The following is a 25,799-nucleotide window of genomic DNA, read 5'->3' as shown; positions in this document are numbered from 1 at the left end:
AAGAGTGATACTGTCTTCAGTTTTCAGAACAAATGAAACACGATTATTTTGATTAGTACCGATTATCCTCGATTCGTTAATACTCAACGAATGGAACAGTTTTCTCGATTAGCCTGTTAACATAACATACACTGTTCTTCTCGATTCAAAAGCCGAGTCAAATGGGTATCTATTCGATTGGTTATCAGAAAGTTTCGAATATTAGCACACCTCTTAAAGTTACAGCTAAAGGCAGCACTATCAAGGTATCCGGCTCCACTCCTGCCTCATCTTACCTTCGAGAGACGAAAGCTGCCAGAATGAAAAGCCTTCCATGTCCGCCACTACGTGCATGGTTTCGATCCGAGGGCCACCGTTCTGCGCAGAAGCGGGTGACGTCACAAAAAAAAACAAAAAAAAAAACACGTCAACGTGACTTTGTGCGAGGAATCTTTCCATACGCAGCATGGCAGTGAAACGTTGAACTCCGTGTCCACGGCTAGTTGTGTGCATCAGAAGGGACGTTAGTGCTATAACTGCTGATAGGGATTGACGGTACCTTTCAATGGAGTAGCCAGGGAGTGGGGGGGGGGGGGCGGTTGTGAGGGTTTAATCCTCCCCTCCTGCCCCCGAAATGTTTCAATTTCGCATGTGTATATATACACACACACACACATAGGCACGCAGGAACATACGTAAAGTATGGTTGACCCCCCCCCCCCCCCCAGAAAAAAAGGTTTGTGGATACGCTACTGGTACTTGTTAGTCTAAACGCCATGATTTGACCACTCGTGTAGCAAGATGGTCTATTCATTGCGATAAGGAATACGTCCCGGTAAACGCGGCCGAGAACCATGGAGATATTGGTGCTGGTGAGCGCTGTAGGAACACGGTAGCTGCAGTTTGAGCGATAAGTTCAATTGACAGGTTGCACGTGACGTAATGGGCTAAGGTTCTTAATGTAATGCCACTCTAACATGGCGGCTGTGATGACGTCACGGCGGCGTAATCCCGTTACGATTAACCTGCCTCAATGTGATAACGACGCGTCCCGAACGTTATTGGCCCCTGTGCACGAATAAGAAAAAAAACTGCATGCAAGGCTACTGATAACATTAACGTGACATCGCAAATTTCGCGTTCCATTGCGTCGGTACTTGAACATGGCGGTTTCGGTGACGTCGGTGCAAGCCATCTGTAGAAATGCGCTATGATATTGACAGGAATTACAGCAACAGCAATGGTTTCAGTTCGAGCTCCGCCAGCACATAGCAGAAAACAAAATCCAGAATATTTGTTCTCACCGTATAGCTCGAGCTGCAACTATCACTCTCTCATTACGCACCAGCAAACCGCCTTACTCAGCGCTTAGATAATTTAATGCGCATTTGTGATCGCAGTTACAAAATTAAGGGCTTTAGCGGAAGGTTTTGAATGTGCTGCACAACAGCGATTTAAACAGATACTTCGGATCCGTATCAGCCAGGGCTTTCAGTCAGGGAGGGCTTGGGGGGGGGGCGCCCCCCTTCCATTTCTTAAGTAGGGGCTGTATGTATGTATGTATGTATGTATGTATGTATGTATGTATGTATGTATGTATGTATGTATGTATGTATGTATGTATGTATGTATGTATGTGTGTGTGTGTATGTATGTATGTATGTATGTATGTATGTATGTATGTATGTATGTATGTATGTATGTATGTATGTATGTATGTATGTATGTGTGTGTGTGTATGTATGTATGTATGTATGTATGTATTATGTATGTATGTATGTTGTGTATGTATGTATGTATGTGTGTATGTATGTGTGTGTATGTATGTATGTATGTATGTATGTATGTATATGTAGGTATGTATGTAGTATATGTATGTATGTATGTATGTAGTATGTGTGTGTGTGTGTGTATGTATGTATGTATGTATGTATGTATGTGTGTATGTATGTATGTATGTATGTGTATGTATGTGTGTATGTATGTATGTATGTATGTATGTATGTGGGTATGTATGTATGTGTGTGTATGTATGTATGTATGTATGTGTGTGTATAGTAGTGTATGTATGTATGTATGTATGTATGTATGTATGTAGATAGTATGTATGTATGTATGTATGTAGGTCGCCGCCCTCTGAGGGCCCCCCCTCAAAATGAAGGGAGACTTTAAGCCTTGGTATCACGCCTGCTAGGCAGAGTGTGACATTGCTAAGGCTGATGTGGCTTGTGTGACTGTGGCGAGAAACGAAATCTACAAGGTCAGTTTCTTGTGATCAAATTCGATGACGCGATACGCTTGTCCTTGCAGTTTCCTTTCTTTGCTTAGTTTTTTTTTTTCTTTCTGCTACATAATCTGAGCACAGACCTGCATTGATGCATGTCTAACTGGCACAATGAAGGACGGCGGACAAGGAAAAAGTAACAGACGGGACTTAGCAAATAGATAAGTTTCAAGTCAATAATTCGTGCCAGCTAGTCAAACCATCATCTCGAACACAGACCTGTAGTGTGAGATTTCTCTTGAGCTCCTCTTGTGATTCCAGGAGGTAGATGCAGTGACGTAGCAGGTCAGCGCGCGATGCGGCTTCAAGCATACCTGCGAGTCCAGAAATGAAATGAGCAGTGATGATACACGTGACATCAACTACTGTAGTTACCTGTGTACAACCAGTACTCGTTAGCACAGACTAATGCTGGCTGGTATTGGCTAGTGTTACATAACGTTGGCTATGAATGGCTAAATGATTGTTAACGTTAGATAACATTGGTTATCAGTTGCAGTAACATTTACACCATATTCTCTCAACCTCCATCCAATTATTGATTAGTATTATTTTTTATTCATTAACCCAGGTGGCTGAACTTTTCGCATACGTTAAACAGCCTGTAAGTCAACACCGCCGTTGCAGGCAACACAGCCAGTGTACGTTTGACAAAGACTCCACACAGACGCGTTGGCTGGCGGGCAAGCAATTCAAAAGTTAAGGCTCCCGTAAGTCTTAGAGAAAAAAAATTGCCTAGACGTTGCTGTAGGCTACAGCTGAGATGAGATTGATAGAACGTGAGCATGACCAGGATTTGGGGGACATGTGCACGTAGCGCCATCTCTCGTCGGTGACCGCGGTTGCCTGCCGTAACTGAAAGAGAAATAGGCGAAAAAAAAGTCATATCTGACGAAGAAAGATAGTTATCGAAAACGACTCCCGGTTCTATACAGCAAAGACTTATTTGAACATTCTACTAAAGTTACAGTGTCGCACTACAAACGGCGTTGCTTCCCCAGAGTGTTTAATATTTTTCAATGGGGCCCGATGTGTTTCTTATGGGCACTTTGTATAGTGCGATACCGCAATTTTACCAAAATGTTACAGTAGGTCTCTGCTGTGCAAAACCCGGAGTAGTTTTTTTTCTATATGACTAGCTTTTTTTTCAAGAGATATCATTTTTTTTCCGCCTGTTTCCCATTCAGTTATGGCAGGACGCATAGAGTTGCCGCCGAGAGATGGCGCCACGTTCAGCAGTCCCAAATGCTGGGAATATCAATACAGGCTTAAATGACAGCACGTTATGAAAATGGAAACTTGCGTAAAAATAAATTCAGGTAGCTCGGAAGGCAGACTATGACAGATGGAGTAGTACATGATTGTAACGAAAAATATATAGGTGAATAACAATTGTCAGTAATGCGACACAGTTTCAAAAGGGATGATCACCACGCCAATGATCATCATCGTCAGAATCATCGACATCATCACAGCACTGACACTTGTGAAACCGGGAGACGGCTTAGTCAATTCACGCAGATAACACATCATTATTTGGCTTCGCAGACTCATACCTTTGAAGTCCGCCTGTCCCACTGGAACTATGAGCACCGGCCTGCCGTCAGGGCTGCAGTCCACGAAGCCGCCAGGGAAGTACTCCAGGAGCACCTGGGTCACATTCAATCGCATATCAACAGAAAGTCTACTGGGGCACCAAGGGCCACAGAAATGCAACATAGTTTTGACAGAAATATATATAGCAATGCAAATGACATAGAAATGTAACTTAGTTTTGTTGAAAACTGTGTACGGAGATATTACTCCTAATACATTCCCTCAAAACTATTTTCTTAGATTTTCTGAGATTTCGTGGCAATGGTACAATTACTAGGAGGAAAAAAAATTCAACCCTCGACATGTTTTTTTTTATTACTGTCCTTTTGCGTGAAACCTTAGCACCAGTACGCCTGTGTCGCGTCACAAATTTCAACATTTTTTTTTCGGATTTCGGACGTCGTGTTTCAGTAAAAGCTCGAAATGCACGGAAAGCTTGGTATTTAGCAATTTTGGAATTTAATGTTGTACATCCACGAAGAAAAAAAAATGACATGGATTGTACAGACACTGTCAAGCTCCAGGAAAACGCGGTGGACTGTTTCGGGAAAATTAAACTGCCGTGGCGCCATCTTTTCTGGGATCTTCTAAGGCTCAGCAAGTCAACTGTCGCAGCAAGAGAAGCTTATTCAGTATTGTAAAGGAGTACATTTAATTCTAGCATTAAGTGCGAAGCACTTTAGGGGTCCGGCCTGTCGTATGCTGTCGTATGCTGTCATCGTAATGTTGTCGTAGCTTGGCGTAACGCAGGCAAAACCACGAATAGCATAGCCATCTGTAGCATATTGAGAAGTCTTCTTCCTCTTCTTCTTCAAGCGCCTTGATGATGATAGGTGCGGAGCACTTTAGGGGCCCGGGATGTCGTATGCTGTCGTCGCTTGGCGTAACGCAGGCAAAACCACGTATAAAGTAGAAAAAAAAAAGAGGAAGCAAGCGAGAAATAGAAAGAGAGAGAAAGAAAGGGGAAACATAGGAAGAAAAATAGAAAGAGCAAGAAAGAGAAAGAAATAGATAAAGAGAGAGGAAGAAGTAAATAGAAATAAAGAGAGAAAAAACGAGAAAAGAGGAAAAGAAAGAAAGAGAGGAGGAAAGAAAGAGAAAACTGAAGAGAAACAAAGAAGGCTGCCCAGCTCCGCACTTCCTTCAGGCTTGGCACCTTTAGTGCGAAGTTGACTGAACATTTTTATTCGTCCTTCAGCGGCTAGAGTTGAACCGCGGTTTCCCTCATTGTGAAGGCGTCTCGTTCTTCGGTAATACCACAGATCTATGGCCGATATCATGTCCCTTCATGTTCGATCGTGTCCTATTTCCATCGCCTGCAAAATTTCCATTGTACATTGTGAACTATTCATTTCTCACGCAACCTGTACTTTCCTTTTTATTTTGCCATATTTATGTTATGTACTCAGTACTCTGACGATAACCCCTTGGGGAGGCATTGTGTTGAATTAATCACTTGAAAAGTCACACGCACCCTTATGCATTTGACTAAGACGACCGAAGGCGAAAGCCTTCTTCTTCTTCTCAGTAGAATGTATTGATCCCCGACCCTCTCTCACCGCCATCCGAAAGCTTTCTGCACACAACGTGGTTTTGCACAGCCTCCGGGATCGCCCCACCTTCCACCAAGCGATGATGTCATGTGATGACGTCATGATGACGTCACAAATTTTGGTGAGCGGGGACGTCATGATGACGTCGTAGCGTGACGCAATCACATGATAATTTTTTGCATCACTTGTGTTGACGCCGCCGCCGAGGGTCACTTCTCGCGTTTGATGAGGCTTTCGCCTTAATAACTAGCGAATTAATAATCTGAGATAACACGCGAAATGTGGAGCTGCCTCGGTTGCTCAGCGTAAACGGACACCTGTACTGACCTTGGGTGGTTGGTAGTCCTCCAGTATGCTGTCCACCTCGTTCTTCTTCCGCCAAGCGATGTGCTGCGCAAGTAAATATCGGTGGTAGTATCGAGGTGGTGGTGGTGCTCTTGTCATTTAGGAATCAAATCAATAAAATTCTGTTCGTGCCACGAGTTGCATCCTAGACTAACCTTAGTGGCTATTAAAACTGAGTCAAACTACGTAAATATTATAGCACACCGTTAACTAATTTAGTCGTGCGGAAGTACGTATTTGTTAACACGGACGTTTGTTCCAAATATTAGGGGGCAATATTTTATGTTCAGCGATTCGTGCTCGGTGTTGTTTTGTCTTCTTTCTCTCTCTCAAGTGTGCGTTAGGTGTTTTTCTTTCCATTATCTTTTTTATATTATTATTTTAAATATTTGTCAACAAACTTCGATATTTCGCATAAGTAGTGTAGCGAAATGCACATGGCCTCCAGCCTCCCCAGTTGGGACCCAGTTACTAATTTGTGAATGGACCCGCCGTGGTAGTTCAGCAGGTAAGGTGCCCCGCTACTAGGCTCTAGGATGCGGGTTCGAGTCCGGGACGAGGCGGCCGAATATCCGTGGGGGCAAAATTCAAGAACACCAGGGCACGTTAGGTGCATATTTAGGTGCACGTTAAATAACCGCAGGTGGTCATAGCTGATCCCGAATCCCCCACTACGGCGTGCCTCGTAATCATCTCGTGGCATTGGCGCGTAAAATCGCAGAAATTTTTGTTCGTATTTGCGAATGGTGCGAAATACACTGGATGGTCGAAACTGACCGGACACACAAATTCCCCCGTCCCAACCTAGAGCTTAACGAAGGCAATGCACACTTCATGTGAATCGGCATTCCCCGACAACCACTAATAATAATAATTAATAATTGTTGAAGTTTTACGTCCCAAAACCACAATATGATTATGAGGGACGCCGTAGTGAAGGGCTCCGAACATTTTGACCACCTGGGGTTCTTTAATGCGCACCTAAATCTATAGGGTACACGGGCCTCTAGTATTTCGCCTCTATCGGAATGCGGCCGCCGCGGCCGGGATTCGATCTCGCGACCTTCGTGTCAGCAGTCGAGCACCATAACCATTAAACCAGCGGAACGGGTACGACAAACCACCAGGTGCGGCATTGTGGTGTGAAATTTTCATCTGAAATCATGGGACCAGCAGGCTCGGCTAATTTATCTACCACCTTGCTCCAAATGCGGAAGTCATTGCTGTGACGTCGCCTATGACGCCATACTATTGTGTATCCCCTATTCGCAGTTTACAACGTGTTCTGTTGGTGATAACTATATATGTGAATCAGGATAACGCGTAAGCTTTTCAACAACCTGGCTGGCCGGCTGTACAATCAGTATGATGACGCCATCGACGTCATCTGCGCACCTTCTATAATTTCTGACGTTCCTCGCGGCGAAGAAATATGAAGATCATTCCACCCACCTCGACCAGCATTTTCCTTGCCTCTTTTGTGTCGAACTTCCTGGCTGTCAAAATATTACATGCCACCAGAAGGTGGCGATTAGAGTGAACGACGAAGACCACGTCGATGATAATGATGATAATTATTGCGACGATGATTGTTACTGGTAACTCACCGTGACCAGTAGTAACCTAGCGGACAGACGACCGCTAGACTGCTACGATAGATAGATAGATAGATAGATAGATAGATAGATAGATAGATAGATAGATAGATAGATAGATAGATAGATAGATAGATAGATAGATAGATAGATAGATAGATAGATAGATAGATAGATAGATAGATAGATAGATAGATAGATAGATAGATAGATAGATAGATAGATAGATAGATAGATAGATAGATAGATAGATAGATAGATAGATAGATAGTAATGAAGAAGTAAGTAGTCGCGTACATAATCGAATCATTACAACAAGTAACAGGTAACAAAAGGCACAGAGACGACATGTGACGACATGTGCTTACGAATCATAATTCTGGAAAAAAATCGAATGATATTACCAATTTTTGTACCAGAGCTAGATTATAACTAAGATTTAAACATTTTATTTAATTGCTTCATTTACTCAGTGTTTCATCCTGTCATGCACACCAGCAATATAGGGGAACCCGCCTCGTTGGCTTATTAGTGGCTATCATGAAGGCGTGGGTTCGATTCCCACGTGTTACGATGGCCGCATCTCATTAGGGGTGAGAAAAAATGCCCGTATACATCAATTTAGGTGCACGTCGAACAAGCCCACTCAATAAAAATAAATCCTGAGACTCTTACTACAGCGCTTGCCTCATAACTATACCTCGATTGCTCCCCTCCATAATTTCATTAATGTTAGCAAACGTGGGATGTGTATTTATTTTTTCATTATTTATTTATTGATTCCCTCAAGGCCAAAGGCGTTACAGAGTGGAGTGGTCATAAACAATGCAATGTAGGAAAAGGAAATAAAATTCAAAATACAAGCATTATGTTCTTGGGTTACGCAATTATATCTAATGTGGTAAGTATTTACTACCAAAAACAAGAAGGCAGTACAGTACAAATGAACACATTTTTGCTAGCCTTAGCATACAGTTAGCTAAGTTACTGTGGAAACAAGCGTTGTCCTGGATACCGGTGTCGATACGGGAAGGTGGTTCCAGTCTACTGACGTGCGAGGAATGAAAGACTGAGAACAATTTTTTTTTCTGAAATGAAGTTACGCCCACTTTGTGAGAATGATCTAGCCTGGATGAGATGAAAGAAGGAAGATTTCATAACGTAGATTTATGCGTAAGCACGCAGCTGTAGCAAGCTTACCACGCAGCCATTTGAGCAGGTACCAGTCTTCCCGTGACGGTAGCGAAAGATCGGCCGTTGAGATTCGGAACTGTGGAACAAGGTAGAGGCAAGATATGAGTCCAATGCAAAAAAAAAAAAAAAAATGTTCAGGAGGCCTCGCCCTGTCGGGAAAATGGGGGCAAGCGAAGCTCGGCGCGAAATTTAAAAATGACACTTTGAACTTTATTTTCTCCTCTCCTCTATTAATGAACCTATGATGGCGAAATTCACGGAATTAGAGTTCTCGGGGCACAATTTATCGATCTAAACCGATTCATTGTTTCTCTATAGTGTCCCTTTAACGAGACGAAGCACATTTTAGACGCTTTTCAGCAGCGTTTGCGAGTGTTTTCAAACTGAGCTTGAAAATTATTTGGACACATGCGTGAGTGCGCAGTGTTTTAACTATTTTCCTGCTTGGTTAGGAGTATAGTGAAATAGAATATACTAGTATATTCTAGTTCGCTGTAGTTAGGAGGAAGCTGGAAGACTGTGTCCTGGAATACGTTCGGCGGTGGCCAAGAACTTACTATACAGCTCATTCAATATAAAAAAAAAAGAAACCTCAGTGCGTGTACAAAATATCAAGTAAGTATGTTGCGCAAGGCACCTTTTCTCCCGCGTGTGACAAGCAGCGCAGGAACTTGCTCAGGCATTCTCAGTTAGCCACCTTAACTATGTGCTCACTAAACTATCCAAACGCGTAAGTCACGTCTGGAGGAAACATGTGAAAGCATAGCTCTTCGTGTCTTGTGATTTTTTTTGTACGAAAGGTTGCCCTAAGGCAAAGCATAGTCGCACAATCGCACAAGAGGTACATCATACTTAAAGGGACACTAAAGAGAAACAATGAATTGGTTTAGATTGATAAAGTGTTCTCGGAGAACTCTTGTGTAGTTTATTTCACCACCATAGGTTTATCATTAGAGGAGAAAACTAAGTTCAAAGTTTCAGTTTTAAATTTCGCGCCGAACTTTGTAATTCGTGACGTAAAAGATTTCAAAGAGCATTTAACGTATTTTGGCGCCACTGGCTCGACGATCTTTTCACAAACTCGTTATGTCAAGTATCTGGCCCCCTCAGAGGTCAACGTGCTTCGATTTAACCGATTAGGAACTACGTAGGCCCAAGCAGGCGTCGTCAAAAATATGTGACGTCACGGCAAATGGTGCGGGAATTCCAAGGTGGCGTCGCCACCTGTGTTTTCTTTTTGCGCGTTTTCTCGCTTATTGGGCGTCTTCTCGCAGCAAGCGTGGTGTTTTTGGTATCGTGGAAGACTACTTTACTAATGCGAGAAAAATCGTTTTGCTCTTTAGCGTCCCTTTAAGAAAACAAAGTGGTTTCGAGCATTAATTCTAATTACGATCGGTAGAACGGTCCACGTATCCATATTTGCAAGCCGAGAGGACGACCTCAACAAAACGTTACTCGCCGTGACGGTTTATCGGCTGAAATTTCGCGTTGCTAAACACGAGGGCGCGGGTTCGATACCCGGTCACGACGGCCGCATTTCTATCGGAGGCGAAAAGGAAAAACACCCGTTTCTCCGGGTGTTTTCCGGGAGTTCCTGACATGCCTTGTAATCATATCGTGGTTTTGGCGCGCAAGGTCTCCAAGAATCAGTCAGTTAATTAGTAATAGGTATTTGGGTTTTACGTCCCAAAACTACGATATGATTGAGAGACGTTGTAATGAAGGGCTCCAGAAATTTCGACCACGTGAGGTCCGTTAACGCGCGCCTAAAGCTAAGCACACGGGTCCCTAGCATTTTGCCTCCATCGGAACAGTCAAGTAATTAAAGTAATTAAGCAGTCAGGCGTTAAAGCTATAGAGACTATGACGGCTAAAGAAAGCATTCGGGTGAAACATAGATGAGGCCCCAGACAGAGCCCCGCACGCATTTCGTGGAAACTTCCGCGCCGCGATAACATTGCGTCGACTTCCCCCAACGGCGCTATCTAATCAACACTCGAGCGAAACAAGCAAAAAAAAAAAAGGCAGAAAGCAGCAATTATCATTCCAGCGACGGCTGGATCCGATAGCGCCCGGTCGGAAGCCGGGTGCATCTAGTGTGGTGGTGAGCATAGGCGTGCGCACGGGAAAAGGGGGGAGGGGTGCTTCCCCCCTCCCCCAAATCATGTAAAGCGGGGCGCCAATTCTGCCCCATAACATTACGCAGTCGGACATTTCACGTCTATGATGGTGAAAACATTCCGGATCAACGAATCGATAGCTCTTATAGACGCCTGTTTACATGCGGCCCTCATTACACTATAGCGTGCACGCATCCGCTGTGTAATAACTGCGTTGTAGTCACGCTTACTTGATCGAGGGTGGCTTGTTCCTTGGCGGTGAGCCGATCCGCAACCGCGGCTGCGTCGTCTTCTACGGCGCTCATGGCAATCACTAACACTGGGTCGTCTGCTACATACCGTGCCAAGGGCGGTCGTTTCAGTCGTGCGTACGTCGATATCGCCGAGCTGGTAGCACGCTGAGGCAGCGCGGCGTTGCATTCGCGCTCGCTCACAGTGGCAAGGGTATGCGGCTCTGTTTACGACGATCTCGTGACGTACCACTGTGCGACGCCACCGACCACGAAGGAACGGGGAAAGTGCGGTCGCGTCTGTATGTCTTTCAGCGCCGACCGCGCGTGTGCTTCGTACGAAGGCCTGGCTTCGTTGTCGGCGCGGTCGATACGGCGCGAGTAGCCGGTTGTCCGATCCGAAGGTCCCCCGCGAAAGGGTGCCCATCAATGACGCGACTGGACTATCCGAGAAACACATTAGTTTTATTGATTAAGCGTCAAAAGACTTCTGATTACCAGAGCTAGACATATAAGCGTTTACACGCAAAGGATCGTGTCTTCAAGTCGAAAATAACAGGCAGATTCCATGCACTGTGGGAATCGATGTAATGCGAAGCAGTCAGCAAGGAGCAGCATACATCGCATTGTTTGTCTTAGAGGCAAATCAAGGCATTCCTGTCATATCATATCGCTCACTTTTGCATGTTTGTCATACACGCATGCATGTACAGTCTGGTATATACCATGCTAATGAAAGGTATACTCTGGTATACAATGCATAACCTGTCATTTATGTTCCTCAGGCACTCGTATCATACCATACCAATTTTGGTATACATCCAGCGAATGAAGCAGCCTCGAGCGCACCATGAGCGTGACATGGAAGTCATGCCGTACATGACATGCACGTTACGATTTTTATATTACCATCTGTCATGTATGTGCGCCATACAGTCACGTCGCGCAATACCAATTTCGGCATATATCAAGATACCGAAATTTCCGCGAGCGCACCATGGGCGTGAATGTAAGTCATGCAGTAAATGGCATGCATATCATGATTTTCATGTTACGACCAATCGTTTAGGTCAATTTTGGTATATATCAAGCTAGCTAAATGTAAATCATGCGGTACATGACATGCATGTCATGGTTTTGATGTTACGACCTGTCATTTATGTCCGTCATACAGTCATCTCATGCCGTACCAATTTTGGCACACATCCCATTAACGAAACGGCCAGGAGAGCACAAAGTCGTAGGCGGATAGATAGATAGATAGATAGATAGATAGATAGATAGATAGATAGATAGATAGATAGATAGATAGATAGATAGATAGATAGATAGATAGATAGATAGATAGATAGATAGATAGATAGATAGATAGATAGATAGATAGATAGATAGATAGATAGATAGATAGATAGATAGATAGATACGCCTAAAGTGGCAGAAGTTCGCTAAGAAATGCTAAGCATTTAAAAGAAGATGGAGAAAAAAACGACAAATGAGCTAAACACATCCCGTATGAAGTGAAACTGCAATCATTGCACGTTATCGATAAAGACATATAGGGATAGTGTGTCACGCTTAAACGTACCGGTAATGTCCGCTAGCGTAGTGCATCGCTGTTGTTTACGTAACAGCGCATTGTTTTCGATTACACTGTTGAATGTAACGCGCGCAGTATAGCGCGCATGCGCGTATGCACCGCGCAGGCTCCCATTCAGGAAGACATGCGTCAGATCCGAAGGTACTCAAAAGCGCACCTAATGACGAGACCAAACTGTCCGAAAGCCACGGGTTGTTGTTAGTTTCGTTGACTAATGGTCAAAATACGCCTAATAGCCTGAGCGATAGACCCTTACGCATACCTGCAAACGATGATGTGTTGCAGTAAAGGAATAACAATAAGGGGGAAACGATCAACTGAGAAGAACCTGATCACGTAGGCAGCACGTGGGGCTGCATTCTCCACGTTTATGCGTTTCATAGACACATAGAGGGCCGTGGCGTCCAGTAGTATATAGATGCAGTGAGTTGCAGTTATTTACGTAAGAAGGCACATTGTTTTCGATTCCATTGTCTTAATTAACGCACACAGCGGCGTGTATGCCTGCCCGCTTGTACAGATTTTCATTAGCGAAGAAACCAGCCTAAATCCTTCATCCATTAAAGGAGAAAGGATTTGGGCTGGTCTAGAGGGACAGATTTGGATGCGAGCTTCCGAAAATAGTAAGAGTGAAAAGTATTGGAAAGATGTTTACTCGCTGTTATGAGGCGAGGGCAGCTACTTATAGCAGACACACTTTGCGAATGAATTAACAGTTTCGATTAGAGGTAATGTTTTGCTCACGGAAGGGAAATGCCTCATGGTCGTGATGGTTGCGGCTAAGTTTGATAAATGCTAAATAATCCAGTCACCTTTTGCAGATCGTCGGGGGGATTTAACGAAAATGCGTTACTATTTTTTCATAATTGCGGCCATCTTCCGTCGTAAATTTGAACACGTACTACTGCAGTGCTTAAGCCTGAATCCGGGTAGTAGTAGATAGTAATATGTAGTAGTAGTAGTAGTAGTAGTAGTAGTAGTAGTAGTAGTAGTAGTAGTAGTAGTAGTGGTAGTAGTAGTAGTAGTAGTAGTAGTGACTCGTGAATGGCTCACACCTGGAGAATCGGCCAAGAAAGAATCTGGTGGATTAAGGTAATCAGTCAGACATGAAGTGTTCCACAAATAAGATATTTTTGATGTATACGTATGTGTACTTATATGTGCCCAGATGCCCACTTCGCGGGGAATCCAACGTCTAGTTTTTGAATATATCCCGCGTTTCTTTATTTATTGGCGCCGACTTTTTAAAGCTGTTCCTTACTCTGATTGTCCAGCGGGCAAGGTGATCTCCTGCTTCTTTGAGGGCACTGTTCCTTTTTGTTCCGATCAATGAAAACCGGTTGAAGGGAGGGTAACACTCGTCTCAAGCGGCAGCCGTGGCGTTTGGCCAACAGCGAGGACATTCTCCCACCGATGTCAAGGCTGCACGTTCGGCCGCCACATTGCGAGAAAGCCTTCAATGCGGCCACGGCTACCGGATACACTCGATGATGGCCTCATCGAATAATGTGGTGCTTCAGCCGTAAACGTGAGCACTCTTAAAACATGGTGCCTGCGATGTATACAAGATGATGCGGGCAGGGCAAACTATGAAGTGAGAGAAACTACCCGACGCGGCGGTCTTGTTGTTATGGCGCTCGACTGCTGACATGACGGTCGCGGGATCGAATCCCGGCCACGGCGGCCGTATTTTCGATGGAGGCGAATGCTTGAGGCTCGTGTACTTAGATTTTGGTGCACGTTAAGGAACCCCAGGTGGTCGAAATTCGGGAGCGCTTCACTACAGCGTCCCACATAATCACATCGTTTTTAGCTGGATTAAAATGGTATATTATGTTTGGATATATGCTAAACATGTGTATATATGCTGGCTTTAGTGTTACTGCTGCCATGTGAGGGCCTTCAGGCACATTCAAGCTGTATTGTGCAGCTTTTCGCCCGAAGGACCCCCGACAATTTCGTCGGAAAATAAAAGCATTTGTGATTATGATATCGTGCGTTTGGGACGTTAAGCCCCAACACACACACACACACACACTATATATATATATATATATATATATATATATATATATATATATATATATATATATATATATATATATATATATATATACAGGGTGTTTCAAGAAATGTGTCCAACCTTCTAAAAAAATCAGGAAAATGCGATATTTGCTCGGGGTTTTCAGAATTGCTTTTTCTGTAGCGGCAGGAATCTTAAGGTAGTTAAGGACATCATTTAGGACAGTAAGTTACATTAATTAACTTTTTAATTAGTGGAGTTAGGTGATTGTGTCAAATGGGAGAATTGAAGTTCTTCATGCGAGGAACCTATCCGAGCTTTGAGATTTCGAAAAAGCGTTCTCTAGTAATTGTTGTGGCGTAATGAAATTCAACGAAATGCAACGGCCTTCAACAGCGAAAGCCATCGAATTCGGTCGAATTTCATTACTTTATAATTATTGCTAGAGGCCGCTATTTCGAAATCTCAGTGTTGGGATGGGTTTCTGGCACGAAGAACTTCAGTACCCCAATTTGACACAGTCACCTAACTCCACTAATTAAAAAGTTAATTAATTTAACTTTCTTAATTACTGTCTCAAGTCATGTATCTAACCATCTTAAGATGCCTAGCGCTACAGAAAAAGTGATTCACTCAGTTTGGACGTCTCAGAAGAATATGGCAGTTGCGTTCTTCCATGTTTCTGCTTAGGTTTCGCCATTGAATTTGGTTGAATTTCACGACATCGTAATTATTACTAGATGCCACTTTTTCGAAATCTCAACGTTGGGTTGGGTTTCTGGCATGAAGAACTTCAATTCTCCCATTTGACACAACCACCTATCACCACTAATTAAAAAGTTAATTAATTTAAATTTTTTAATTACAGTCTCAAATAATTTCTTTAACCATCTTAAAATCCCTGCCGCTACAGAAAAACCAATTCTGAAGGCAGCAATCAAATATCGCATTTTCCTGATTTTTTGAGAAGGTTGGACACATTTCTTGAAACACCCTGTGTATATATATATATATATATATATATATATATATATATATATATATATATATATATAGATATATATACATCCACTCTTTCGGAGAGCCGGAGAAGTGGAGCTCGACAGTGGACGACAGGAATGTACTTCATGTATCCACCGGAACGATCTATGTACATCTACATCAAGGAGGTTCTATAGAACCTCTGGAGTGGCAGTCCCGGCCGCCGCCAACGGGAGCAAGTGAAGCCGCCGGCGGCCATGTAGCTAGAGGAAAAACACGGCGCGACCGCCATAGACGGCAATGGAATACGCGCGGCGCGCGCGTTGGTTTGCAGTCCCACAATCAAAAAATGAGATGGAAACTGCTTTAAACCCACGAACAGTTGCCTCTTCTCGTTTATGAAACAAATTATGTCATACTATTATGTCAGCTGCAGACTTTCAGAATAATCTGTTGTCGAAGGGGTGCTTCGTATATCGAGCGCGCTGTAATTACATATGTGTTACTAGGAACTGGGTTTTTGTGTTGTAACGGCGTCAGTGTTCAAGGGGTAACCACAAGCTAACGTGGAACGCACTTATTCTCTTTACATAAGCACACATCAATCACGCGAACATTTGGCCAGAAGGAGGATTCGCAAGCATTAACCTACGTGGGCGACGTGTGCCATCACGGCAAGCTAGAGGCAAGCGCAGCGCGCACAGCCTCGAAACGAGGTAGCTCTCGCCCTCTCAGACTAGACGCATAAAAAAGTAAAGCAGCCGCGTCCTTCGGTGTTTCGATTTCGGTTTGGTCGGATTTCAAAAGAGTTACATCTTGCTTTTGCCGCAATTTTTTTCTTTTCGTAACTATTTGTGTTGAAGCTACGTCAAGGAGGTAGAAACTAACAGGCTTTTGTAGATGCGCTGGGAAAGCAGGAAAAATTGTAGGTACAAATTGTAGGTGCCAGGCCGTCTGCCCCGTTCTGTCGAAGCAGCATTCTGCGAAGTGAATAGAGCAGAGGTGGTTGGTTGCTTGGTTGTTCCTTGGCAACCTGGCGCAACCCACCGCGGGGTATCGGCCATGAAACGGGCGGCACCTTATTTTAGAGATAAAATTGTTTTACATGGAGCAGAGGTGGTCAGAGCTGGTCGAGCTGGTAACCGTCCTTAGCTCTCTAACCACTTCTTCGACCGGCACGTTCCCAGGTAGAACGCTGCGCGCAGTCTTTTGGAAACATGTAACACGGATAATCACGTCATGGAATGTTGCGTTTGCCAATTCCTCGATAAACATCCATCAAATTCGATATCCATGCACCGGATAAATATGCATGCACGCCGTCAGTCTTGACTTGCAAGAAAACACCAGAAAGCTCGGAATTCTAAGGGCGTTCTGACTTCCTACTCGTACCAATATTGCTCGGTACGTCCAGCTAGACTGCACCCACTTCGTGTACACTTAAAAATCACGTACAACGTCGTGTCAGCGAACATTTAAAGCGTAAAATTTTCGTCGCTACAACTGCACGCATGTATTACATGTATGCGCACCTTTCAAATTGTTTCCAGTTTAACAGCATGCACGAAAAACAGACAATCGTCAGCGAACTAAGTGAGGACACTTACACGTGAAAAGTGATCCCAGGCGTCTTCTTATTGCGATTTGTGCAGCCATAAGCGACGCACGAAGTCGCCATGGCTTCGTAAAATGTTTAACTGCTTTACAAAAGCATGCCACCGTCCCCAAAGACAACTGCGACGGCGGGGCAACGGAGCGCACTCCGTCGTCTGCTTCCGAGTTTTTCCTTTTGCAATATGGCGGCGACCGGCTTCACTTACGGGGGCGCCACCTCCACTCCAGAAGAAATAGTATATAACCTCCTTGGCGCGAACAGACAAGGAAGGGAATGCAAACATTACAAGGTTGCCAAGTCACTTCGAATTCTCATTTTGGTGCCCTCGGCAATCAGCCTCTTTGAAAAACGCTAGCCCATGTGTTAAAACCTGCGGACCGCGCGTCAAATATACCGGTGAACTGACAAGCGCTGCGCAACGAACTAGAGCAACGCAATTTCGTCACCTGCGCGCGACGAGGGATTGGAACTTATAAGAACGCGGCCGAAAAATCATCTATAGTTGTTAGGAAAAATGCACTTTCTGGGCTTCGGCGCGGGGCAGCGTTCGATATAGCAGATGTTTCGCTGTGCGGGAGTTCGATATACGTGCACACCAGCCCCATACTTTTGCATGGGAAATTCAAGGGGATTTAGGGGATTTTTAGAATAACAGAGAGCTGAGCTAGTTGGTAAGTATTCATTGTAAAAAGACAGGGCGTGCAAACACGGACACAAGAAGGAAGTCAGGACACCACAAACGCCGGCGATTGTGGTGTCCTGACTTCCTTCTTGTGTCCGTGTTTGCACGCCCTGCCTTTTCAAGGGGATTTCTCAACTGTTCGATATAGCCAATAATTCGATATATCCGAGTTCGATATATCCGGGATCGACTGTATTGAAAATATACGGTTACATGATCGCCAACCAGCGCTGCACGTCGGAGATGCACCAGCAATAAATCATACGCATTGGGGCGCTCGTCACAGGCAGATATCGTGCCTCCGTGTACTTACGATGTTTATCCTCTCGGCAACATTTTTAGCTATACGAACGCAGCAGAAATGTGGAAGACGAGTTATTTTATGCATGATAATCGAATCGCATATTCGAAGTTATCGAATATTCGAAACTTTTGATACACGATTTTTGAATCGAATACGAATATTCCAAATCTAATATTCGACGAATATTCGAAACTTTCGAATATTCGCACACCCCTACTAGCCATATTTTATCAAATTTGTTGCCTTCGCGTGAACGCACTTGCATGCAACGCAGGCGTAGCAGACGGAGAGATGACAGTTTGTGGCACACCAGTTGAAAATGAAGTGGCCACAAGTGGCCACTCATGGCGCTGACGGCGCATTGGTGGAGTGGACTCTTGCGCCACCTGTAGGTGCTGCACATTTCCCATAGTGGCACGTATAGAGCTAGGCATTGTTTCCACTGGCACGAGCGACTTTTAAATTTGCTATTCGTTATTTTGAAGTGTTGTGGAGATACAAGGGTGATAAAATTCGATACATTATCCTGAAACATTCGTAGTAGTGAATATTTTTACATTAAACTAATGGACATCTGGAGGGAGCTTTTCGAAATAGTCGTTAATCTGAAAAAATAGTTAAGCTGAGATCCGCTGTAACGAGATTTGACTGTATTATCCTGCAGCTGTGTAAGTTTGTAAAGCCTATTCTATGCTTCACTATAGCAAGAATGCTTGCTAGCTAGTCTCACACTTGTGACATATTGCTGTTGCCTTTTTTCTTCGTTTGACAGTCTTTCTCTGCACTGAATGACCGGCTCTATCCCTTGCTGGAAGGTGTCGAGCTCAACCGTATGGAGTGGAAACGGCTGGCTGATGCACATGCTGCTAGCGTCAATGGAGATCGTAGCGATAGTGATGATGCTGATGCCAGGAAAAAAAACATAAGAAGCCACACTCAACCTGTGCAACTGTGTGGCATGTTCAGTAATCTGCCTTGTGTTGCTGCACCGTATGACCTTATGATCAGCAAACCCGGACAGCTTCACAAGCTCATATGTCCTACCAATGAGACCTCGAGGCCCTTCACATGCAACTTGGCTGCAGCATTGGTTCAGCTTGACTGGCTCAGGCCATGCATTGTTACTGTGCCAATCCAGAAATTCTGACATGCCACACACAACCAGCCTGGGCAAATCTTGCCATTCATACACACTCAATACATATATAAGACAAGACATTAAGGCTTGTCATAAATGATAAGTCCATGCTTTAGTGCAGTGCCGTCATGTGACAAAATGACACTGTTAAACTTCATAAGAATGTGAATCTTCCCCGTTTTCAAGTCCTCATGTCCTGGTGTTCACCATTTGCTGTGGGGATTTGTAGTTGGAAAGAAAAGAAACACTGCATCAGTGCCCACAGTCACTGGACCTAGTAATGCAGAGAAATGATATATGTGCTTGTTGAGACATCTCATATGTTGTGACTATAGTGTCCGCGTTTACAGTGGCAATCACATAGTGGAGGTGCATTTATACCATGTACATGTGATAAGGAACTTGCAGGTGCGCTTTTGCTACCATCTCGTGAGAAATTCGAGCTCCATTTTTCCTAGCCAGCAGCAGTATATTGTATTACTTGTTTGACAACTGCTTATCTATGCAGTCATGTTGAATCCATGTCCCAGAGTGGCTTGGTCCGTAATAGGAAAGCGAGCTCACAGTCTTTGTTTTCATGGCATTTTTAAAGGTAGCTCTGCAGTAACCGCCTGTTTTAATGCACCATCATCTTCCACTCACAAGGAGCGGAAATAATGAGGCTTGTTGTAGACATGCTCACAAATGGACATATGTTACAAATATATGTCACTATGTAGCAAGGCTAGCAGCAAGACACTGCTGCATACATCTATGACCAATGTTGTAAACATTCAAGGCGTGACACTCAGTCTGCTCATTAGTGTCAGATCATTGTATCCTATCTGTAGTAAACGTCATATTTGTTAAACAGTTGCAGTCTGTGCCGGGCTACACGTTTAATGTGTGGTAGGGACTGTCTTTCAGTGCACCTCAACTGGGAAGGCTGGGCAATGTAAAGAACAGCTGCATACATGCTTTTACTCAGAAGTCTAGTCTCTGCTTTTTGTGAGCAGTAGCATCTTTGTATTAGCTGTATTTCGGCTCAGCTTGTTGGGAGCTCGGTTTAGCAGAAGCAAGAAATATGCGTGTTGACAGCTCAAGAGGTGTTTATTAACGAGTCAAAACAGGTCCACCGAATGCAGGATGTAGTTGCCTGAGTGAGAGGTCACTTCGTCACTACAAAGGAAGAGTGAGGGGAGTTGAGCTGGTCAAGCCAGGAATGTAGGCTCTCGTAAGTGGTGCGAGCATGGTAGTTTCTGGGCAAAGCCGACGAATGGTTGCTACAAGCTAAAGTTGGCAGAAGAGTCGGACATAATACATGTAAGGAAAAAGAATATAACACATGAACTGCAATATGGTCTGCAGGAAGCCATGATGTTATTAGTTATTTTGTCAAAATGTTCTGATGGAGTTTTCTAATTCTGCCTCAAAAGATGCACCATAATATGTACTCAAGTGATGTGCTCCACTTTCGAACTAGCACATCCTCTCAAAAACCACTGAGGCAAGCTGCCTGGTAACAAGTGGCAGCCAGGCCGTGTTTAAGTCTGGTTTAAGAAATCTAGCTTTGAGGTAACAGACCAACTGCTGTGAAAATTGTGTATATTGATGGTGAAAGATTAGTTATTTTTTCAGGATCACTTATATAAGTGAGCACAGAGCTCACTGCAGATTGTTATCATTTTATATAAACATTAGACAGCTTGGGTGGTGGAACTGAAAGGCATGCAATCTCTGTAGAGTGGTCCACGTGAAGCTTGCTCTAAGGCTGTTGCTTTAGGAGCTGTGCACTTGAGTTGCAGTTGTGAAGGCGGCTTGCAGCTGTGATGGTTTTCATTCTTTGCATACTTTACAGAGTTTTTCCAGTGTTCATGTGCTGCTTGTATTAGTTGTGTGGGCTGTGATAAGAAAGAATATTTTGAGGCAACTGAGCCTATTGGAACTGATTTTGATAGAATCAACCGTTACATTGCACATTGCATGTTGCAAAACATCACAAAAATGTGAACCATCTTTATTATCGCTCACTTTTCCTGGTTCTGCCAGAGAAGGTGCAAAAAGACTGATGGGTGTACATTTTTCTCAGATTCAACATAGAAATGTAAGTTGACCTGGTGTAGCATTTTGTAGTGCTCCATTTCATTTTATATTCTTCAATTCTTATTTGCAACACAAAGTGTTCGATACCAGTTTTAACAGTGGTGTGGCAGCATCCAAGCCAATAACATACGTCAATAGAATCCAAAGTAGAATTGATCACCTCAAAATCAAGTCCCTAGTTCACTCTGATTTGTCAGCACAGTACATCTACTTCCTCAATTTTTTTGTGTGTTTGAACATCCTAAAACATTCTGTGAAGCATGCAAAGTCTGCAGCTGCCATGAAGTCCTTTGCAATGCCAGACCTTCTAAGCAATTCCTCACTTCCTCAGACCCTTACTTTTCTGAATAGATGTAACATTGCAAACAGAGGCTCAAATGTGTCAATTATTTTTTTCTTTTTGTCATTTTATCCCTGAAATTTATCATTTACATCCAACCTTAGGTGTACATGTCAAGTGCTGCATTGCGCAAAAAAATGTTATATCCTTCATTGTGTCCTACATGTTACACAGGTGTGTTTTACGCAGTTTTTAGCTTGGTACATGAGTCAGTACATAAGTAGCACAAGCTTTATTTGTAATGTGCAGCCTTTGTACCCTGTGTTTTTAAATATGAATGCAAGGTCCGTACACAACACTTGCAGACGGTAATCCTTGAACTCTTGGTGCCGGCCCAAGAAACAACTGACTCGCCCGAGCCGATGACTTCAATACTGTGTTTCTATCCGTTAGTATGCCTGTCACTTGTTACCTGTGAACTGACTTTATGATGGCACCTATATTATACAGGTATATGTATACTGTTTAGATGTCATGATGTCTTCTCTTTGTATTTCTAGTACGATACATTCTTATTTATTTCCTTTGCAGCGAGCTGCTTTTCTTGCTCTTTCAATGTTCAAAGACATGCTGCTTTGTACATGTGACTTTGTATGTATGCTGTGCACTGTAAAGTTACTGTGTTTGTGCCTCATCTGTACATAGTCTTGTCATGTCTCACTGATTGATTGGCACTTCTCTACCTCATGTATGGAGCATTTTTACGCCCCGAGAGCCCTCTTGAATCGCAAGTTTCAAGAAATTTGTGACTGGCTTATCCAAGTGTGGCAGTGATTGTAGCTAAATTAATATAAAGCAAAGAACAAGCATGCAGTGCTGATAATCTTTGAGCATTCTAGTGCAGCTTATTTATATTGAAACATTAAATTAAATCATGTACTTTTTTTGGGGGGGTGAATTTCGCACGTGGAAAGAGAATGAATGACTACAAGCTCCTCATAGGATCTCACTGAGTTATATTATAGTATCAGAGTTTTTAAAGTTGAGTAATTATTTTATTTATATTAGCTGACAATTGTATAATGTCAGGTTTGACATGGCATAATTGTGGCAGTTAATAGTACTGGCATGCTTGTAAACTAGTTGGAATTTCTTTCACAAAAGCATAATTTAGTAACTTCAAAGCAACCAACTTGAGTAAAGAAAGTGTTCAACTTAGTGTTACTGATCTTTCAAGGTACATTTTAATATGCCATTAATCTACCAAATGTATATTACTCCACACTGAATCTGAATATTGCACCTATTTTAACATACTCTATGGCGTATCACTGAGTTAATCACTCATTACAAGTTTGCCACATGCATCTGCTTTCACTTTTTTTCAGCTGTATTGAATTTTTTTTGTCTTGGTGTATGGAGATCATTTGCCATAGGAACCTTAGTGTACCACCACTGCAAAAATGGACTGCATTGGGGCTGTTTCCTGTGTTCCTAATGTAATGTTTGATTGTCATTAACTGCCCACGAGCACCTTCGGGGAGTTGCTTCTACTGCATTTGAAAGCAGAGGATTGGAAAAGATGCTTGACTTCGAGAATAAAACCAAGAACAAGTGAACGGGAGAGAAATGTCAGCACACAGTAACAGAGTTGGGGAGGAAAAAATGAAAGGTTTGATTTTCAAGTGCATTTTAGTGACAGCAGGGTCAGATGCCAAGAAGCATATTGTCTACGGTGATTGGTACAAGGCTACTAAGTTTTGAAAAAAATGCAAAAGAACTAATTGCAGGCAAGATAATTCTTCAATCAACCACTACATTCATGTATTTTATTTACTAGATGCAAGCAGTGAAAAGAGTACAGAGAGAGGTACCATTGTAATTGTAGTTTTGTTGAACTATAACGGAGGCTCACAAGAGTTGTACTTGTGGCGACCAGTAGCAAACACAATGGGCTCATCACAAAGGTAAAAAATAAAGTATTGAAAATAGTAAACTGTTTATTTCTTGATAAGAAATCTGATATATTAAGGTTGTTCAAAAGATCAGTAATTTCGTTATGATATACCATCAAAACATGAACTTAAGACTGTCTGTTTGCCTCATGCGCTGTTCATAGGCATAATTTTTCCTTTTTCTTTTATGTGTGTGTGTGTGCATGGGTTTATAAGAGTTTGTAAATTAAGAATGGAATGTGTACATACCAATGTACTTGCATGTGTGCAGGCACATCTTTCTTGCATGTAAGCAAGGGTGAATGCTTACCTGTTGTTATTGCCACAAATATTTTTACATTGTAGGTTTCTCTTAAGTTCTAAGCTGCACACCTTATTCATTATTAAACTTTTGTTGTTAAACTCTTGTGAAGCAGGCCTCTGTAGTCTGTATCATGAAAATTATGCCTGAATGACTTCCATGTTCACAAAGTATGTTGCATGTCTCCCTGGTGTACATTCTAGTGCAATTCCTAACAAAGCTGTGACATTGCTGCATTGTCAAACAGGAAGACAGTGGTCAGTATGCTTAGTTAAACAGTAACTTAGAGTTGAAACAAACAAGGATCAAGCTTAATCAGTGCGTGTGGCAACTACTGAAAATTTTGGTGTTCTTTATTCGGAAGATTTTATTTCATGCAAATTTCACCTCTAATCTATTATTGAATTTACTGGTGCACATATGTTTGACCCTAACCTAACTGCCATTTAGAAGGATGCGAGACACCTACATACTTGTTGCCGATAATTGGGAACCTATACACACCATGTTCTTTTTTGTATAGCACTTGCATTTTGTAGCTTCCATGCTCTATTTGCCTTTTCCACCATGGTCCAAACACTTGGCCGTCTTCCCGTAAAAAAGTAAGCCCTTCAACGAAAACTGTCGACCTTTACATGTCTGTTACAATGCACAGGCGATGCCACAGCAATGTTATTGTGACAATCTATACCGCTGAGAAATCTTTTCTTTTTTTTAATTCAGCTCATTTTTAAATTGCAGATGTAGGGCACTTATACCTGGCTTCCCAACAAAATGTGGCTCCAGATGCTAAATATTTTTTCACATCATTATTTTAACTGTCTTCTTATCAATCACCTTTCTTTTTTTTTTTTGCTCAGCCTTATTGATGCACTTTTATCTTGTGTCACATGTACATATTATAAATACTTGATGCCCACCTTTGGACAGGCTCATCCTGCCTTCACTGCACTAAAAAAGGGAGCACTTTTTTTGCCCTAGGTATTTGCACTTAATGGTTTTAATTTTCATGTTTACACGTCCTGTAGATGTCCTGTGCACCAGCTCGGCATTGTGTACAGCAAATGGTATGCTGCACAAAATGTTTTCAAAACTGATAGTTATATTTGCTGCCATCTGCAAAAAATACAAGTTCCGAGAGCATGAAAGTAGTTCTTAAATGTGTAATGTGTTAAGCTTACCTGTGCAAGACCCACATTGTACAGCAGTTGCCCACAGCAATAGTAGCATTCTGGTGTGAGCACATCACCACCTGTATTTGCACATTGCCACAACACAGAGTGTGAAAGACTTAACATTCATGTGACACTTGCCCCTCATCCCCCTAGTGATCCTGTTGTATGTGTTATAAATTATCCATGTTCAGCAACATTTCTACTGTTACCAAACGTGTATTTATTGCTGTTTAATCTATAAATATACTGTCCTTCCTTCCTGTGTCTCACTTGTATGTGCCTTTTCATTCGTGTGTCTTTTAATTAGAAAATTTTTAAAATGTATTAGATTGGAAGACAAGATTGTGCTTTATTTTTTGCTCTGTGCTGCAGGAAATCACTCCATTGAGTGACAACAGCACATTTTAACTTTATTTACTCATACTGTAGTTTGTTATTCCATTCGAATGACTGGGGAATTATTGGATCCCACTCCCCCACAAAACCTTTTTGTGTTATTTTCTTTCTAAAAAGTTAATCTGGAAATTCTGGAGATATCCCTCATTTTTAAGTTGCTGCCTTGGAGGTAATGTTTTTTAAGGACAAGAAAACAGGTGATAGTTCAGAGGAGTGACACGCTGGTGAATGGTCAGATGTGAAAGATGTAAATTTTCCTGGGTGGCTAAAACAGTACGTTGTGTACACGCTGCGCGAGAGTGTGTTTGATCATGTTTGAAAAATTACAGCGATGCGTAAATTTGGACATTATTTACTCCTACTGACTAGTCGAT

At 42.7% G+C, this 25,799-nt stretch overlaps 1 protein-coding gene across 7 annotated transcripts in view; it reads left to right on the top strand.

Moving 5' to 3' along the window:
• The window catches only part of LOC119397741 (dual 3',5'-cyclic-AMP and -GMP phosphodiesterase 11), a 532,132-nt gene extending 506,857 nt beyond the window's left edge, over nucleotides 1-25,275 (top strand). For 4 of the 7 annotated variants that reach the window (XM_049416417.1, XM_049416418.1, XM_049416419.1 and 1 more), the window contains exon 23: nucleotides 18,871-19,316. In XM_049416417.1, the coding sequence (XP_049272374.1) occupies nucleotides 18,871-19,245 (375 nt within the window). In that variant the 3' untranslated portion in view covers nucleotides 19,246-19,316. Of the gene's footprint in view, nucleotides 1-18,870; nucleotides 19,317-19,644 lie in introns of those variants that run through there. The other 3 variants (XR_007416391.1, XR_007416393.1, XR_007416392.1) reach the window with 2 other exon arrangements.
• The last annotated feature ends 524 nt before the right edge of the window (nucleotides 25,276-25,799 follow it).

This window comes from Rhipicephalus sanguineus, chromosome 1 (genome assembly GCF_013339695.2).
Source record: "Rhipicephalus sanguineus isolate Rsan-2018 chromosome 1, BIME_Rsan_1.4, whole genome shotgun sequence".
Lineage (NCBI taxonomy): Eukaryota > Metazoa > Arthropoda > Arachnida > Ixodida > Ixodidae > Rhipicephalus > Rhipicephalus sanguineus.
This window is presented reverse-complemented; position numbering and strand designations above follow the sequence as displayed.